Raw genomic sequence first — 17128 nt, 5'->3', positions numbered from 1 at the left:
ACCCCCCACCCCCACCCCCCCAAAACCCCCTCCCCTCACTTCCACTCGACGATGCTGATGGCGGCCCGGCGGATGGGGTTGTTGAGGCGGAGGCAGAAGAGGGCGCGGGGGGAGCGGTGGACCCCCCCGGAGCCCTGACCCTTGTGCTTGGGGTGGGGGGGACGCCGGTGGCGGTGACCCGGGGGGGTCCCTCCGCCCGCCGGCCCCCCATTGCTTTCGCTTACGGACCACCCCAGGGGTTGGCCCATGGCTTCGGCGAAGGACGGCAGCCCCTTGGGGGGTCCTGCGGAGGGGGGGGGACACAGTCAAAAGGGAGAGCAAGGACCCCCCCAAACCTCCCTGGACCCCCGCCCAAACCCTCCCCCAAAGCCCTCCACCTCTGGGACCCCCCCCAAACCCCCCCGCAAAGCCCAGGACCCCCATAGACACCCCAAACACCCCGTCCCATAGACCAGGGACTTCCCCATACTCTCGGGGACACTCCCCTTGAACCCCCACTTCCTCCCAGGACCCCCATCTCCCCTCTGAGAGCCCCCCCGGACTCACCCTCTCCATTCTCCTCCGACTCCGACATGCTGAGGGGTCTCTGGGGGTCGTTTCCGAAGATCCGGAGGTACCTGTAGGCGATCAGGGAGGGGGAGTTTGGGGAGGGGCTATTTTTGGGGTGTCTGGTACAACTGGGGTATCTCAAGGGTACCTATGGGGTGGAGGCGGGGGGTGTTTGGGTGGTCTGAGGGACCCTCAAGGGGATTTGTTGGGATTTGGAAGCATTTAGGGGGTATATAGGGGGGGTTGTGGGGGTTTTGGTGGGGGAGTGTGGGGGTTTGGGGGTGTTTGGGGGTGTTGGGGCGGTCTGGGGGTGTTTGGGGGAGGTCTGGGGGTGTTTGGGGGGTTCCGTGGGCGCTGGGGTAGATCCCGGGCCCTCCCCACGGCTCGTCCTGCAGCCCCGGGCTCGTCGCCGGCGGGAGATTAACAGCTTAACGAGGGTCACAGGCGGGGAGGGCGGCGCTGCCCACGTGCCACGGCACACGCGTGTGCGAGGCGGGGACAGGGCACACACGTGTGCGAGGCGGGGACAGGGCACGACCACGGGAGGGACCAGGGCACACGCATGTGTGTGTGGGGTGGATGGGACACACACGTACGTGGGGACACGGGTGCGGCACACGTGTGTGAGGGGGAACGAGGGCGGGGCACACGCGTGTGAGGGATGCGCTGCTGCCGTTTCTTACCTCAGCAGCCCCGCACACCCCGTGGCCGCCATTGGCTGCCTCAGTGAGCCCAAACAGGCGCCATTTTCCCCCTCATCCACCCCCCAAACCCCACAGGCGCCATTTTCCCCCTCAGGTGGCCCCAAACCCCACAGGTGCCATTTTCCCCCTCATCCACCCCCTCACAGGCTCCGTTTCCCCGCTTCACAACCCCTCACAGCCGCCATTTCCCCCTCAGCCGCCCCCCAAACCCCACAGGCACCATTTTCCCCCTCAGGTGGCCCCAAACCCCACAGGTGCCATTTTCCCCCTCATCCACCCCCTCACAGGCTCCGTTTCCCACTTCACAACCCCTCATGGCCACCATTTCCCCCTCATCCGCCCCCCCCAAACCCCACAGCCGCCATTTTCCCCCTTCACAGGCTCCATTTCCCCCTTCCCTACCCCTTAACAGGCTCCATTTTCCCCCTCATCACCCCTCATAGGCTCCCTCTCCCCCCTCAACCACCCCTCACGGCCACCATTTTCCCCCTCAGGTGGCCCCAAACCCCACAGGCGCCATTTTCCCCCTCATCCACCCCCTCACAGGCTCCGTTTCACAACCCCTCACGGCCGCCATTTCCCCCTCAGCCGCCCCCCAAACCCCACAGCCGCCATCTTCCCCCTTCACAGGCTCCATTTCCCCCTTCCCTACCCCTTAATAGGCACCATTTTCCCCCTCATAGGCTCCCTCTCCCCCCTCAACCACCCCTCACGGCCACCATTTTCCCTCTCAGGTGGCCCCAAACCCCACAGCCGCCATCTCCCCCCTCACAGGCGCCGTTTCCCGCCTCACCCCTCCCCCCGCCCCGCCCCGCCGCCGCCATTTTCCGTCGCGCCTCGCGCCCCCTCCGTTTCCCGCCCCGGCCCCGCGCGCGCCGCCTACAGCTCCCGTCGTGCCCCGCGCGCGCCGCGCACTACAGTTCCCGTCGTGCCCCGCGCGCGGGGGGGGTGGGGCTAGCCTCGCTCTCGCGGCGGGCCCCGCCTCACGTGACTCCGCGCGGGGCTCGCGGGGGAGCGGCAGAAGCGGGGTGTCTCCCCCACCCCCCCCAACCCACCTTCCCCCCCCCAAACCTCCCCCCGCAGGATTTGGGGGTTCCCCCCCCCCCCCGCACCCCCCCAACATGGAGGAGGTGGATAAAATCCTGATCCACTCCCTGCGGCAGGCGGGGACGTGAGTGGGGGGGGGGGATTTTGGGGGGCTTGGGGAGCGGCGGGGAGGGGGGGCACTCAGTTTTGGGGGGTCTGGGGTGGGGAGGGACCCGGCGGAGGTTTGGGGGGGGGGGGGGTCACTGAGGGTGTGGGGGGACCCTAAGGAGTTTTGGGGGGTGTGGGGGGACCCCTGGTAGATTTGGGGGGGGGGGTTGGGGGTGTGTGGGGTCCCTGATAGTTTGGCGGGGGGGGTCACTGAAGAGTTTTGGGGGTGTGGGGGGGGGCCGTGGTAATTTGGGGAGGGTCACTGTCCAGTTTTGGGGGGGTCTGGGGGTGGGAGACCCCTAATAGTTTTGGGGGGGTCACTGTAGAGTTTGAGGGGGGTCTGGTAGTTTGGGGGGGCCTTGGTTGTTTGGGGGGTCTGGGGGGGTGTGTGTGTGTGGTCACTGTAGAGTTTGTGGGGGGGTCTGGGGACCCCTGGTAAATTTAGGGGGGTCACTGGGGGGGACACACACAACCCTCAGGAGTTTTGGGGGGTGTGGGGTGGGGTGACCCTAAGGATTTGGGGGGGGGGGTCCCTGGCGGACACAAGCAGCTTTAGGGGTCTGCAGTGTGTGGGGGGGGGTGGGCTGACCCGTGGGGTGAGGCACCCTAAGGATTTGGGGGGGGGGGGGCGCGGAGGTGTGGGGGTGACCCCGGGGAGAGAGGTGTCAGGATTTTTGGGGGTGCTGGTGGGGGGGGGGTGTCCCCCTAAGTGTGTCCCCCCCCCCAGGCCGGTGCCCCCCGAGGTGCAGAGCGTGCGGGACCTCACCCCGGAGCTGGTGGTGGAGGCGGCTGTGCGGTGCCTGCGGGCCGTGCGCCCCGCTTTGGGGGCCCCCCTCAGCCCCCTCCTGCCCCCCGGCATCTCCGCGCGCTTCCGGCTCGCTTCCGACCTGGCCGCCGCCTGCCAGGTACCCCCCAAAGCATGTTGGGAACCCCGAAATTGTAGGGGGACCCCCCCTACCCCCCCAGCGCTCTCCCCCAGGAGCTGGGATTTGGGGGCGATGTGGGGTACCAAACCTCCCTCTCCCCCCCCCCCGCCCAAATCTTGGGGGGGGGGAAGCGGGGACCCCAAAAGTTTTGGGGTGACCCCCAGCCCCTCCCCCCATCTCTCACCCCCCCTCAGGAGCTGGGATTTGGGGGCGACGTGGGGTACCAGACCTTCCTCTACAGCTCCGAGCACGACACCCGCCGCCTCCTCCTCTTCCTCGTGGAGAAACTGCCGCGGGACGAGAGCGAGAGAGGGGCTGAGCCCCCCGGTACGGGGTTTTGGGGGGGGGGGGGTGTCCCCTGGGGTTTTGGGGTCCCTGGGGGGGCTTTTGGGGGGCTGATTTCCCCCCCCACACACACACACACCCCTGTCCCCCTCCCCAGGGAAATCGGGGGCTCTGCTACGAGCCATCGGCGCCCGCATCCGGGAGCAGCTGGGGACCCCCTGGGTGCCCCCCACTTGCCGCACACCCCGGCTGCAGCGCCTGCAGGTGAGTTTTGGGGGGGGGGGCCTGACACCCCGAATTATGGAAGACACCCCCCCCCCCCCTTTTTAATTTGTGGGGGTTAATTCACTCGTTAATTAACGTTTTTAGGGCACGGGTCACCTTCACCCCTTCGCTACGTGCCCCCTGGTGCTGCCCCAAAGCGGGGGACCCCCAGGTAGGGGCTGGCGGGGGGGGGGATTTGGGGGGGTCCTGGTTTTGGGGGTGTGTGTGTGTTTGCTCATCCCTCCCCCACCCCGCGCAGAGCTGCAGGAGTATTTTGGGGGGGCTGCCCCCCCCGTGCCGGCGCAGCCCCCCCTCCCCGCCAGGACCCCCCCGGCTTTGCTGGAGACCCACGCAGCCCAGCTCAGCGCCCGTCACGACTGGGAGGCCGAGTGGGGGGGTCCCGGCCTGGCTTCCCGCCTGCCCCCCCAGGTGAGACACTCCCCCCCACCGCCCCCAAAACCTCCCCGGGGGTCCCCTGAGATTTGGGGGGGGGCCCTCTGGGTCCTACCCTTTCTTCACTCCCATGAGTTTGGGGGGTTTCTCCCCTTTTCTCCCCCATTCCCCCCCACCCAGGACTACAGGGGGGCTGTGGGGGGCTGTTTATGGGGTGGTTTTGGGGGTCCCTGAGGGTCTCACCCCCCCATTTTTCCACCCCCCCCATAGGAATACGTGGGGCGGAAGCGGCTCCGGGCTCGGCTCCGGGCCCTGGAGCCCCTGCGCCAGGTCTGCCCCCCCCGACCGCAGGGACCCCCCCCAGGACCCCTGGACTCTGCTTGGCTCCAAGAGGCTTTTGGGGCTGGGGGGGTCGGGGGGGCCCTGCCCAAGGGGTCCCGCTTCACCCGCACCCAGCACCTGACCCATGAGCAGGTGGGGTGGGGGTTGTGGGGGGGCAGGGGGTTGTTTTTGAGGGGCTGGTAGGTGGTTGGGGTTGTTTGTGGGGGCTGGAGGGGCTGCGGGGGGCGCTGGGGGTTGTTTTCAGGGGGTGGAGGGGTGGCTGGGGGGCTGAGGGTTGTTTTGGGGGGGCTGCAGGGGGGCTGGGGTTGGTTTTGGGGGGCTGGGGGTTGTTTTGGGGGGGCTGGTAGGTAGTTGGGGTTGTTTTTGGGGGGCTCAAGGGGCTACTGCAGGGTTGGGAGTTGTTGTGGGGGGCTGGGGTTGTTTTTTGGGGGTGGAGGGGCAGCTGGGGGGCTGGGGGTTGTTTTGGGGGGGCTGCAGGGGGGCTGGTGGGCTGCTGGAGGGCTGGGGGTTGGTTTTGGGGGCCTGGGGGTTGGTTTTGGGGGGCTGCAGGAGGGCTGGGGGTTGTTGGGGGGGGCTGGGGGTTGTTTTGGGGCAACCACCACCCCCTGGGATCTCACCCTCTCCTTGGGGGGGGTGGGGGGTGTCTCGTCCCACAGGACCCCCAAATCCTGCTGCAGCAGGTTCAGGCGGCTGCCGAGAGCCTGCACCCCTCAAAGAGCCCTGAGGAGGTAAGGGGGGGAATGGGGGGGGCAGGTGTTCACTCTGGTCCCTACTGATGGCTGTGTTGGACGGGCGTTCACTCTGGCCCCTACTGATGGCTTTGTCAGGCTGCCATTCACTCTGGCCCCTACTGATGGCTTTGTTGGGCTGCCGTTCACTCTGATGCCTACTGATGGCCATGTTTAGAATGCGTTGTTCCCCCCCCCCCCCAACTTCAGGACGCGGGGGCGCGCCAGGCCAGCGAGGAGGCTGCCCTGGAGGAGACCCTGGCCCGGCTGGAGGCCGAACTCGAGGGCTGCCGCAGAGAGGTGCGGGACGCCCAGCTCAGCCTCATCCAGGTGGGTGCCGGGGGTGGGGGGGGAGGGGAGGGGCGGGGTGTTTTGGGGTGCCCTGACCGTGTGTGTCCCCCACCCCAAGGTGGAGGGGGAGGTGCGGCAGGGCCGCCTGGCGCTGGGGGGCCGGGAGGACGCCCTTCGGCTGAAGGCGCAGGCGGTCGAGTTGCTGCCCGACGCCCAGAACAACATGGCCAAGCTCCAGGTGAGGATTTTGGGGTACCCCTGTATGTGGGGGGGGGCGCTTTGAGGCCATTTGGGGGGGCTTTGAGGCTGTTTGGGTCCCCGCCGGGGGTGGGGAGGGGGGTTTAGGGGGCCGGTTTGGGGCATACAGTTGCCCTAGTGGGGGGTGGAGCGGGGTGTGTGGGCAGTTTGGGGGTGCTGGGGAGCGTTTTTGGGGGTGCTGTGTGTTTTTTGGGGTGCCCTGACGCTGCCGCCAGCTGGTGGTGGAGGCCAGCAGCCGCCGCATCGTCAGCCTGGCGGGGCAGTGGGAGCGGCACCGGGGACCCCTCCTCACCGAGTACCGGCACCTCCGGGCCCTGCGGGACTCCGCTCAGGTAAGGGGGGAGCTGGGGTCTGTCCCCCCGCTTTTTGGGGGCTTGGGGGGGCCCACGTCACATTTCCAATGGGTTTGGGGTCCCCAAGTCCCTCACGGGTAGGTTTTGGGGGTCCCTGAGGTCCCCCCCGGTGGGTTTTGGGGTCCCTGAGTCCCTCACTGGTAGGTTTTGGAGTCTCTTGCTGCGGGTTTGGGGGGTCCCCAGATCCCTCCCTGATATGTTTTGGGGTCCCTTTCCAGTAGGTTTTGGGGGGCCCAGGTTCTCCCCGGATGGGTTTTGGGGTCCCTGGGGGGCTCTGGGGTCTCTTCCTACTGGATTGGGGGTCCCCTTCCACATGGGTTTGGGGGTGCCCAGGTCCTTCCCTGGTAGGTTTTGAGGGTCCCTGGGGGCTCTGAGGTCCCCTTCTCAGTGGATTTGGGGTGCTCAGATCCCCCCAGTGGGTTTTGGGGTCCATGGGGTCCCTCTCTGGTAGGTTTTGGGGGTCCCTCAGGCCTCTGAAGTCTCCTTCTCAGTGGGTTTTGGGGTTCCCAGATTCACCCCAGTGGGTTTTGGGGGTCCCTGGGGTCCCTTTCCTGTCAGTTTGGGGGTCCCCAGGTCCCTTACTAGTAGGTTTTGGGGTCCCCCTCAGTGAGTTTTGGGGTGCCCAGGTCCCTCCCTGCTAAGTTTTGGGGGTCCCTGGGGCTTCTGAGGTCCCCCTCTCAGTGGTTTTGGGGTGCTAGATCCCCCTCTGTGGGTTTTGGGGTCCCTGGGGTCCCTCCCGTGTAGGTTTTGGGGTCCCTGAGGTCCCCCCTAGTGGGTTTTGGGGTCCCCCAGTCCCTCACTGGTAGGTTTTGGCGTCCCTGAGGTCCCCCGCGGTGGGTTTTGGGGTCCCTGGGTGTCCTTTCCAGTGGGTTTTGGGGGTGCTCCGGTCCCTCCTTGGTGGATCCCTGAGGTCCCCCCCAGTGGGTTTTGGGGGTCCAAGGGGTCCTCTCTGGTAGGTTTTGGGGGTCTCTGGGGTCCCCCTCAGTGGGTTTTGGGGTCCCTGAGTCTCTCACGGGTAGGTTTTGGGGGTCTCTGAGGTCTCCCCCGTGGGTTTTGGGGTCCCCCAGTCCCTCACTGGTAGGTTTTGGGGGTCCCTGAGGTCTCCCCCGGTGGGTTTTGGGGTCCCCCAGTCTCTCACTGGTAGGTTTTGGGGGTCCCTGAGGTCCCCCGGTGGGTTTTGGCATCCCCGGGGTGTCCTTTCCAGTGGGTTTTGGGGGTGCTCCAGTCCCTCCCTGGTGGGTTTTGGGGTCCCCCAGTCCCTCACTGGTAGGTTTTGGGGGTCCCTGAGGTCTCCCCCGGTGGGTTTTGGGGTCCCCCAGTCTCTCACTGGTAGGTTTTGGGGGTCCCTGAGGTCCCCCGGTGGGTTTTGGCATCCCCGGGGTGTCCTTTCCAGTGGGTTTTGGGGGTGCTCCAGTCCCTCCCTGGTGGGTTTTGGGGTCCCCCAGTCCCTCACTGGTAGGTTTTGGGGGTCCCTGGGGTCTCCCTCAGTGGGTTTTGGGGTCCCCCAGTCCCTCACCGGTAGGTTTTGGTGTCCCTGTGGACTCTAGGATCCCCTTCCCCGTGGGTTTTGGGGTCCCCGGGGTGCCCTTCGCGGTGGGTTGGGGGGTGGGGGGAGCTCTGAGGCACCTCCCAGGAGTGTTGGGGGTCCCGGGGTGGGTTTGGGGGTGCCCGAACCCCCCTTTTCCCCCCGCCCCCCCCCACTTCCTACCGCAGCTGGAGTCGTCGCGGCGCCTGTCGGAGATCCGCAGCCTGCACGAGCGCAGCCGCGCCGCCGCCGCCGAGGCCCGGCGCAAGGAGGAGCTGTACAAACAACTGGTGAGCACCCATGGGTGCTGGGGGGGGGGAGGGTGTGATTTTTTTGGGGTGTCCCCCCTCCCAAAATGACAGGCACCCCCTTTCCCGGCGGCAGGCGGCGGAGCTGGAGGCGCTGCCCCGCGACGTCTCGCGCTCCGTTTACACCCAGCGCATCCTCGAGATCGTGGGCAACATCCGCAAGCAGAAGGAGGAGATCGGCAAGGTGGGGGGGGGGGGGCGGGGGGGCTTTTTTGGGGTCCCCCGGAGATATTTGGGGGGGGGGGGTGTGTCCTGGAGGTTTTGGGGGACCCCCTCTTTGCAGGGGGGAGTTTCAGGCCCCTGTTTGTGCGGCCCCAGTTGAAGGGGCTTTTTGTTTCGGGGGGAGGGAGGTGCGTCTGTACCAGGTGCGCACCCCACCCCCAAAAATGAGGAGGGGGGTTTTGGGGTGTCATTGGGGTCCCCCCAAAAACGCCTGCGACACCCCACCGCCCCCCGGGCCCCCCCCCCCCAGATCCTGGTGGACACGCGGGTGCTGCAGAAGGAGATCAACGCCCTCGTGGGGAAACTGGAGCGGACCTTCAGCGTCACCGATGAGCTGCTCTTCAAGGTCGGGGGGGCCCCCCCATGAACTTGGGGGGCACTCTGGGGCGCGGGGGGGGGGCACTTTGGGGTGCAGGGCGGGATTTTGGGGGGTCTGGGGGTTGGGGATGGACTCGGGCACCCCTTTTATGGGATGACCCTGAAGGGGGAGTGCGGCGCTGGGAGCCCCCAAATTGCCCCATGTGCCCCCCCCGCCCCAAATCGCCCTCTAGGGCCCCCCCAAATTGCCCCACTTGCACCCCTAAATTGCCTCATGTGCCCCCCCCAATTAACCCACGGGTACCCCAAAAATGACCCACGGGCACCCCAAAATTACCCTCCCCCCCCAGGACGCCAAGCGGGACGAAGTGGTGAGGAAAGCCTACAAGTACCTGGCGGCTCTGCATGAGGTAATGGGGCGGGGGGGGGGATGGTTTTGGGGGGCCCCCCGTGGAATTTGGGGGGACCGTGGAGGGTCAGGGGGGTGCTGGAGGTTTTGGGGGGGGGGGTGTCATTTGCACCCCCTTTTTATTCCCCACCCCCCCCCCGCCCAGAACTGTGCCCAGCTGATCCAGACCATCGAGGACACGGGGACCATCCAGCGGGAGATCCGGGACCTGGAGGAGCAGGTGGGGGGGTTTTGGGGGGCTCATGGGGGGTTGGGGGGGGCCAGGATATAACTGGGGGGGGGAGAATTTGGGGTGCTCTGGAGGCTCCCCTTTATTTACCAGGGTGTTAATGTCTCCCCAAATCCCTGTGAACCCCCCCCCCAAATCCTTTGTGACCATCCCTAACTCTTCATGATCCCATTTGCTCGTAATTTGGGGGGGGGTGTGTGTGTCTAATTTTGGGGGCTCCCCTTCAATTTTTGGGGAACCCCTAATATTGGGGACCCCCCAAATTTTGGGGACCCCCCCCATTTTATACACACACCGCCCCACACAGATCGAGGGGGAGATGAGCGCGAAGCCCCCCGCCAGCCTCGACCGCATCCTCAGCGACTGCCGGGCGCTGCGGGAGGAGAACGCGCTGCTGGCGGCACGCGCCCGGCACACCTGAGCCCCCCAAAAACGGGGGGGGTCCCCCAAAAATCCTGAGGGGGGGGGAGGCTCTTCCACCCCCCAAAAAACGGGGTGCCTGACCCTCCCCCCTCCACATAACCATCCGCCCCCCCCCCAAATACACTCGCGGTGGAGGGTGGTTCCATTATGGTGTCAATAAACTCCCGGTGCAGCAGTTTTTGGGGTGCCATGTTCCTCTTTTTTTTGGGGGGGGGGGATTTAGGGGACCCCCCCGTCACCCCCTCCCCATTGTGGATTTTTGGGGGACACCCCCCCCCCCTCAGCTCCGGGGGGGCAGAAAGTACTTCAGGTCGCAGTCCCTGTGGGGGAAGCGGGGTGTTTAGTGGGGAACCCCCGTTCACAAGGGTGGTTTGGGGCTTCCCCCCCCCCCCCCGTGGATTTTGGGGTGCGGGGGGGGGGGTTTTGGGGTGCTGGGGGGGGGTTTGGGGGTACCTGGGGTAGCGCTGGCCCCTCTTGCGCCTGAATTCGGCCTCGTCCACCGTCCAGACGGCCCCGCGCACGTTCTCCACCCGCACGAAGCACTTGTGGAGGCTCAGGTTGTGACGCACGGCGTTCTGGGGGGACACCCCAAAAAATTTGGGGGGTGGGGCCGCACCCCCAAATCCCATAGGGACAAACACCACCCCCCCCCTTAAATTTGGGGGTACCCCGTTTGAATGGCAACATTTTGGGGCGAAGCAAAAGGTTCGGCCGCTTTTTGCCGCGGTGGGGGTTTGGGGAGGGGGATCGCCGGTGTCCTGGGGAGGATTTGGGGTGCCCCCCCCACCCCCCACCCCCCCCGAAGCGGGGGTGCCGGGGAGGGGGTCGGATCTGGGGGTGCCGGGGGGGGTCCCCACCTTCCAGGTGGCGGTGTTGTGGCGGAAGTAGCCGAACATGCGGCTGAACCAGTGGTAGATCTCGCCCAGGGTGCGCTGGCGCTGGGGCGACTCCAGGATGGCCTGGGGGGGGGGACACTTTTGGGGGGGGGCACAGGAGGGGGGGCACGGGGGGGGCACAGGAGGGGGGGACACTTTGGGGGGGGGCACAGGAGGGGGGGCACGGGGGGGGCACAGGAGGGGGGGACACTTGGGGGGGGACACTTTGGGGGGGCACAGGAGGGGGAACACTGAGGGGGGACGGGGGGACACTGAGGGGGGACATGGGGGGGCACTTTGGGGGGGCACAGGAGGGGGGACACTTGGGGGCACAGGAGGGGGGGCACTTTGGGGGGGAACACTGAGGGGGGACGGGGGGACACTGAGGGGGGACACGGGGGGGCACTTTGGGGGGGGCACAGGAGGGGGGACACTTTGGGGGGGACACTGAGGGGGGCACAGGAGAGGGGGGCATGGAGGGGGGACACTTGGGGGGGACACTTGGGGGGGCACAGGAGGGGGGACACTTTGGGGGGCACAGGAGGGGGGAGACTTGGGGGGGCACAGGAGGCGGGTACACTTTGGGGGGGCACAGGAGGGGGGGCACTTTGGGGGGACACTTTTGGGGGGGCACAGGTGGGGGGACACTTGGGGGGGCACAGGAGGGGGGACACTTTGGGGGGGACACTTTTGGGGGGGCACAGGAGGGGGGACACGGGGAGGCACTTTGGGGGGGCACAGGAGGGGGGACACTTTTGGGGGGGCACTTTTGGGGGGGACGGGAGGGGGGACACTTTGTGGGGGGGGGGGGCACAAGGACTGTTAAGGATGCCTGGGGGGGGTTGGGGGGATGGGGGGGGAACAGGGACACCCTAGGGGTCATCTGGGGGGGGGGGGTAATGGTTTGTGGGGGGAACGGTGGGGGGGGAACATTTGGGGGGGGCACAGGAGGGGCAGGGGACACACAGTGGGGTTTGGGGGACACATGGGGGGGTTTCAGGGGGGCACAAAGGAGTCGCGGTGGGCTTTGGGGACAACTTTTTGGGGGGGGGGTCATGGGAACACGGGGGGGGGTTTGGGGACATCGGGGGGGGGTCCAGCATGGTCCGGGGGGACAGCGGGGGGGGCACGGTTATAGGGACATGGGGGGGGATTCCCTATGGGGAGGAGCCTGGGGGGGGGTGGGATTTGGGGGTGGGGTATGGGGTGGGGGGGGTGTAGGGGACGGGGGGGGCTATAGGGGATTTGGGGGGGCTGTAGGGGGCGCGGGGGGGGTCACTCACCCAGCGAATGAGCATGGCGTAGGTGTAGGGGGGCCGGGCGGTGCTGAGCCGGTAGTACTCCAGTTCTGGGGGGTCAAAGGGGGGGGGGGGGGTCAGCAGGGGACCCAGCCCCCCCCCCGGTTATTTTGGGGGACCCCCCCTCCCCCAAAACACGGGGCTCACCTGGGCAGAGCCCCCCGTGATCCCAGGGGTGCCCGTGGGGGGGCAGCGGGCTCTTGGCTTCCCCTTCCGCCTCGGGGGGGGCCGGGTGACCCCAAATTGGGGGACCCCCAGCCTCGCCCTTCCCGGGGGGGCCCTGGGGGGGGGGGACACACACACGACACACACGTGCAGAGAGGTGAGGGGCTGGCGATGCTTGGGGGGGGGCCCCCAGTGCTCCCCCCGCCCCCCGATTTTGGGGTGTCCTCACCATCGTGGGGGGGCCCCTCCGGATGAGCTGCGCCTGCAACAGCCCCAGGTGGTGCCGCTCACGGGCCAGCTGGGGGGGGGGGGCACAGGTTTGGGGGGGCACGGGGGGGTGACACGGGTTTGGGGGGGTTGGGGGCACAGGGAGATGGATCGGGGGCACAGGGTTTGGGGGGGCACAGGGTTTTGGGGGGGTTCTGGGGGGGCACAAGTTAGGGGAGAGTCTGGGGGGGGGGCACATGGTTTTGGGGGGTGTCCGGGGTGGGGCCACAGGGTTTTGGGGGATTCTGGGGGGCACAGGGTTTGGGGGGGGGTCTGGGGGGGCACATAGTTTTGGGGTTCAGGGTCACAGGATTTAGGAAGTTGGGGGGGCACATGGTTTTGGGGAGGTCGGGGGGGGCACATGGTTTTGGGGGGGTCCGGGAGGGGCACAGGGTTTCGGGGGGGGGGGTCTGGAGGGACGACACAGGGTTGGGGGGGCACATGATTTGGGGGGGGGCTATATGTGGTGCAGCCTTGGGGGTGGGGTTGTCATGGTTTTGGGGTGCCCCCAGGAGGAGGGGGGTGTCAGAGGGCGTTTGGGGGGGGGGGACATTATGGGGGGTGGGGTGGGATTTTGGGGTTCCCCCCCCCACCTGCTGCTCCAGCTCCTGGATCCTCTCCAGCTGCCGCAGGCACTGCGCCACCTCCCCCAGCTCACAGCGGGGGGCCCTGGGGGGGGGACACGGTTTGGCGGGGGGGGAGGAGAGGCCCCAGGCTTTTGGGGTGCCCCCCCCCAAAAAAAAGAGAAGGGGGTCCCACTCACCTGGGGGGCTGGGCGGCGTTGGGGGGCCCCGGGGGGGGGTTGCTGCCAGCGGGGGCGGGCGAGGGGGCGCGCTCCCGGCCGGGGGGGTCTTTGGGACCCCACTCAAAAGTGGGGAGACCTGGAAGAAATTGGGGGGGGGGTAAAAAAGGGGGTGGGGTAAAATGGGTGTAAAATGGGGGGGGGGGGGGGGAAATGGAGGGGGGGCCCCCAAAAAATGCGGGGTTACCGTGGGCTGGGGGGAGTCGCGTCCTCATCACCAGCACCCCGGGGTGGTGGATGTGGAGGAGGGGGGGGCACGACCCCCCCTCGGGCAGCACCTAGAGATTTGGGGGGGGGGTGCAAGGGGTGAACCCCCAAATCCTGAGGCCCCCACCCCCATCCCCCACCCCCACCCCCCCCACACACACCTGGGTGCGCCGAGGGCCCCCCCCGTCTCCGCGGGTCAGCACAGTGGGGCGATCTTGGGGGGCGCGGGGGGGCTGGCGCTGCCTGGGGGGGGGTGGGGGGGGGCTGGGGGGGGGGTCGCGGAGGGTGGAGGCCCCCCCCAGATCTACACACCCACCCCCCCCGGACCCCCCCCAAACGCACGAGGCCCCACCTCACTCGAGGGCCCTGCCTCAGGGCAAGTCCCAGCGTGGCGGGGGGGGGGGCGGTTCCTGGGGGACACACCCCCTTCCAGTACATCCCAGTGCTCCCAGGATGGACTGGGCGCACACCCCGCCTGCCGCTGGTACCCCCCCATCCCACCCACAGGCATGCTATGGAGCCCCCAGTCCACCCCAGTACCCCCCAGTAACCTCCCAGTCTGCCCCAGTACCCCCAGTCCACCCCAGTACCCTCCCAGTCCACCCCAGTACCCCCAGTCCACCCCAGTCCACCCCAGTACCCTCCCAGTCCACCCCAGTACCCCCAGTCCATCCCAGTCCACCCCAGTACCCCAGTCCACCCCAGTACCCTCCCAGTCCACCCCAGCCCCTTCCCAGTCCACCCCAGTACCCCCAGTCCATCCCAGTACCCTCCCAGTCCACCCCAGTCCCTTCCCAGTCCACCCCAGTACCCCCAGTCCATCCCAGTCCCTTCCCAGTCCACCCCAGTACCCTCCCAGTCCCTTCCCAGTCCATCCCAGTACCCTCCCAGTCCACCCCAGTCCCTTCCCAGTCCACCCCAGTACCCTCCCAGTCCATCCCAGTCCCTTCCCAGTCCACCCCAGTACCCTCCCAGTCCACCCCAGCCCCTTCCCAGTCCACCCCAGTACCCCCAGTCCATCCCAGTCCCTTCCCAGTCCACCCCAGTCCCCTCCCAGTCCCTTCCCAGTCCATCCCAGTACCCTCCCAGTCCACCCCAGTCCCTTCCCAGTCCACCCCAGTACCCCCAGTCCATCCCAGTCCCTTCCCAGTCCATCCCAGTACTCTCCCAGTCCATCCCAGTCCCTTCCCAGTCCCTCCCAGTACCCCCAGTCCACCCCAGTACCCCCAGTCCCTCCCAGTACCCGCCAGCACCCTCCCCATTTCCCCCACCCAGTGCCCCTACAGCCCCACCCGGCGCTTCCCAGTGCCTCCCAGTGCTCCCAGTCACCCCAGAGCCCTCCCAGTCCCACCCAGCACCACTCCAGGAACCCCCAGTCCCATCCACCATCACGCTGCTGCCTCCCAGCACGTTCCCAGTGCCTCCCAGTGCTCCCAGTTTCCCTCCCAGTGTCCCCTTCGGTGCCACCCAGTCACCCCAGAGACCCCCCAGTCCCACCCAGCACCACTCCAGGAACCCCCAGTCCCGTCCACCATCACACCGCTGCCTCCCAGTGCCCCCCAGTGCTCCCAGTTTCCCTCCCAGTGTCCCCTTCGGTGCCACCCAGTCACCCCAGAGACCCCCCAGTCCCACCCAGCACCACTCCAGAAACCCTCCAGTCCCATCCACCATCACACCGCTGCCCCCCAGTGCCTCCCAGTGCCCCCCAGTGCCTCCCAGTGCATTCCCAGTGCCTCCCAGTGCATTCCCAGTGCTGCCAGTCTCTTCCCGACACCCCCCCCACTCACTCCGGAGCCTCCTCACTCCCACCCAGCATCACTCCAGTACCCCCAGCACCCCGCTGCCGCCCCCCCCAGTGCCTCCCAGTGCCTCCCAGTGCCTCCCAGCGCCCCCAGCTCACGGGTCCCGGGCACCCGCCATGGCTCTGGGCGACACCCGGGCGCCTCCACCCCCGATTTATAGACGGGAAACCACAGCCCTGAGTCACGGCGGGGGCGGGGGGCTGGGATGGGCCCCCCCAGACCCAAAAGGGCGCCCCGAAACAGCCGGGGGAGCGATGACCCCGGAGAGACAGGGAATAGAAATCCCTAAAACGGAAGAAAACGCCCCAAAATGGCTGGGAAAGGGGATCCCGAAAGGAGCTTTGCTGAGATGCTTTAGAACGCAAAGAAATGCCCCAAAATGGCGGGGCTGAGACACACCAAAAAGCAAAAAATGCCCCAAAATGGTGGGGCTGAGACGCCCCGAAATGCAAAGAAATGCCCCAAAACGCAAGGAAATGCCCCAAAATGGTGGGGCTGAGACGCCCCGAAATGCAAAGAAATGCCCCAAAATGGCGGGGCTGAGATGCCCCGAAATGCAAAGAAATGCCCCAAAACGCAAGGAAATGCCCCAAAATGGCGGGGCTGAGATGCCCCGAAATGCAAAGAAATGCCCCAAAATGCAAAGAAATGCCCCAAAATGGTGGGGCTGAGATGCCCCGAAATGCAAAGAAATGCCCCAAAATGCAAAGAAATGCCCCAAAATGGTGGGGCTGAGATGCCCCGAAATGCAAAGAAATGCCCCAAAATGCAAAGAAATGCCCCAAAATGGTGGGGCTGAGACGCCCCGAAATGCAAAGAAATGCCACAAAATGCAAAGAAATGCCCCAAAACGCAAGGAAATGCCCCAAAATGGTGGGGCTGAGACACACCAAAATGCAAAGAAATGCCCAAAAATGGTGGGGCTGAGACGCCCCAAAACGCAAAGAAATGCCCCAAAACAACCAGGCACAGACACCCTAAACCAGCTGGATGGAGACACCCCAAAATGTAGAGAAACGCCCCAAAACGACCAGGCAGAAACACCCCAAAATCAGCCGGGTAGAGCCACCCCGAAACAAGGAGAAATGCCCCCAAAACAGCCGGGCAAAGACATCCTAAAACAGTTACAGACACCCCAAAAATGGGGTGAAATGCCCCCAAAACGGCACCTTGAAATGGCCAGATGGTGACACCCCCAATACAGGGGTGCCCTCCCCAATTCTTTTGTTCTATAATACCAGAAAACACCCCAAAATTCCCAGAAACGCCCCCCAAAAATAAAGACGCTATCGGAAAAAAAAGCCGCTAAAACACACCCCCAAAAACACCGGGAAATACCCCAAAATGGACTCCGATCGCTCGAGGGCCCCAAAATCTTTTAAAATTGCTCAAAAAAGGTAAGACGCCTTGACAACCCCCCCCCCGTACCCCCATAATTTGGGGGTGGGGGGCGTTTTTCAGCCGCAGGCCCCGATTTTTGCCTTTTTATTTTGGCGCACCCAAAACCCGCTCTTTTTTAAAGTTGTTTTTGGTTTTTTGAGGCTTTCCGACCCCGGATTCATCCTGTTTTAACCCAAACTTGCTCCTGCTTTCAGTGCCCCAGGACCCCCCCCCCCCCCGTTTCGGGGGGTGGGGGGGTGTGTGTGGTGGTTTTGGGGGTTCCCCCCCTAAAGTTCGGGACTTCCCCAGCTCGAAGCGACTTGAAACTCGCCGAGACAGCAGGAAATTGGGGTGGGGGGTGGGGGGCGCCAGGGGACCCAGGCGTCCAGGCCTGCTCTAGCCCCCCCCCCCCCCCAAATACACCCCCCCAACCCCCAAAATGCCCCCCCAGGGACCCCCAACTCCATCCGCGTGGGGGCCATGTGCCGCGGCGTGAGGGCGTGCGCAGGCCCCTCGTGCGAAGGCCGTGCCCCCCCACCCCCCCCCCGGGTGAGCGAGTATTGGGGCGCCTGCGTGTCCCATCCCCCCCCCCCATGCCCTCCCCCCCCTCC

At 66.4% G+C, this 17128-nt stretch overlaps 3 protein-coding genes across 3 annotated transcripts in view; 1 reads left to right on the top strand and 2 right to left on the bottom strand.

Moving 5' to 3' along the window:
- The window catches only part of CACNA1F (calcium voltage-gated channel subunit alpha1 F), a 46982-nt gene extending 45718 nt beyond the window's left edge, over window positions 1-1264 (bottom strand). The window contains exons 1-3 of the mRNA XM_064439658.1: window positions 1233-1264; window positions 547-617; window positions 40-283 (exon numbers count right to left, since the gene is read on the bottom strand). Coding sequence (XP_064295728.1) covers window positions 40-283; window positions 547-617; window positions 1233-1264 — 347 coding nt within the window. The remainder of the gene's footprint in view (window positions 1-39; window positions 284-546; window positions 618-1232) is intronic.
- Window positions 1265-2314: 1050 nt separating this feature from the next.
- CCDC22 (coiled-coil domain containing 22) lies at window positions 2315-9896 on the top strand. The gene is made up of 17 exons (XM_064439656.1): window positions 2315-2424; window positions 3175-3352; window positions 3568-3700; window positions 3816-3922; window positions 4028-4094; window positions 4182-4351; window positions 4586-4789; window positions 5314-5385; window positions 5596-5715; window positions 5795-5914; window positions 6150-6266; window positions 8001-8102; window positions 8197-8304; window positions 8593-8688; window positions 9011-9070; window positions 9215-9289; window positions 9606-9896. The coding sequence occupies exons 1-17, from the start codon at window positions 2375-2377 to the stop codon at window positions 9717-9719; spliced, it is 1893 nt and encodes a 630-aa protein (XP_064295726.1). The 5' UTR covers window positions 2315-2374; the 3' UTR covers window positions 9720-9896.
- Window position 9897: 1 nt separating this feature from the next.
- LOC135310713 (forkhead box protein P3-like) lies at window positions 9898-15255 on the bottom strand. The gene is made up of 11 exons (XM_064439657.1): window positions 15236-15255; window positions 13497-13578; window positions 13316-13406; window positions 13090-13207; window positions 12920-12995; window positions 12289-12357; window positions 12042-12174; window positions 11880-11944; window positions 10579-10680; window positions 10175-10296; window positions 9898-10041 (listed from the first exon to the last, which is right to left on the bottom strand). The coding sequence occupies exons 1-11, from the start codon at window positions 15253-15255 to the stop codon at window positions 10002-10004; spliced, it is 918 nt and encodes a 305-aa protein (XP_064295727.1). The 3' UTR covers window positions 9898-10001.
- Window positions 15256-17128: the final 1873 nt, after the last annotated feature.

This window comes from Phalacrocorax carbo, assembly GCF_963921805.1.
Source record: "Phalacrocorax carbo chromosome 29 unlocalized genomic scaffold, bPhaCar2.1 SUPER_29_unloc_1, whole genome shotgun sequence".
Classification (NCBI taxonomy): Eukaryota; Metazoa; Chordata; class Aves; order Suliformes; family Phalacrocoracidae; genus Phalacrocorax; species Phalacrocorax carbo.
This window is presented reverse-complemented; position numbering and strand designations above follow the sequence as displayed.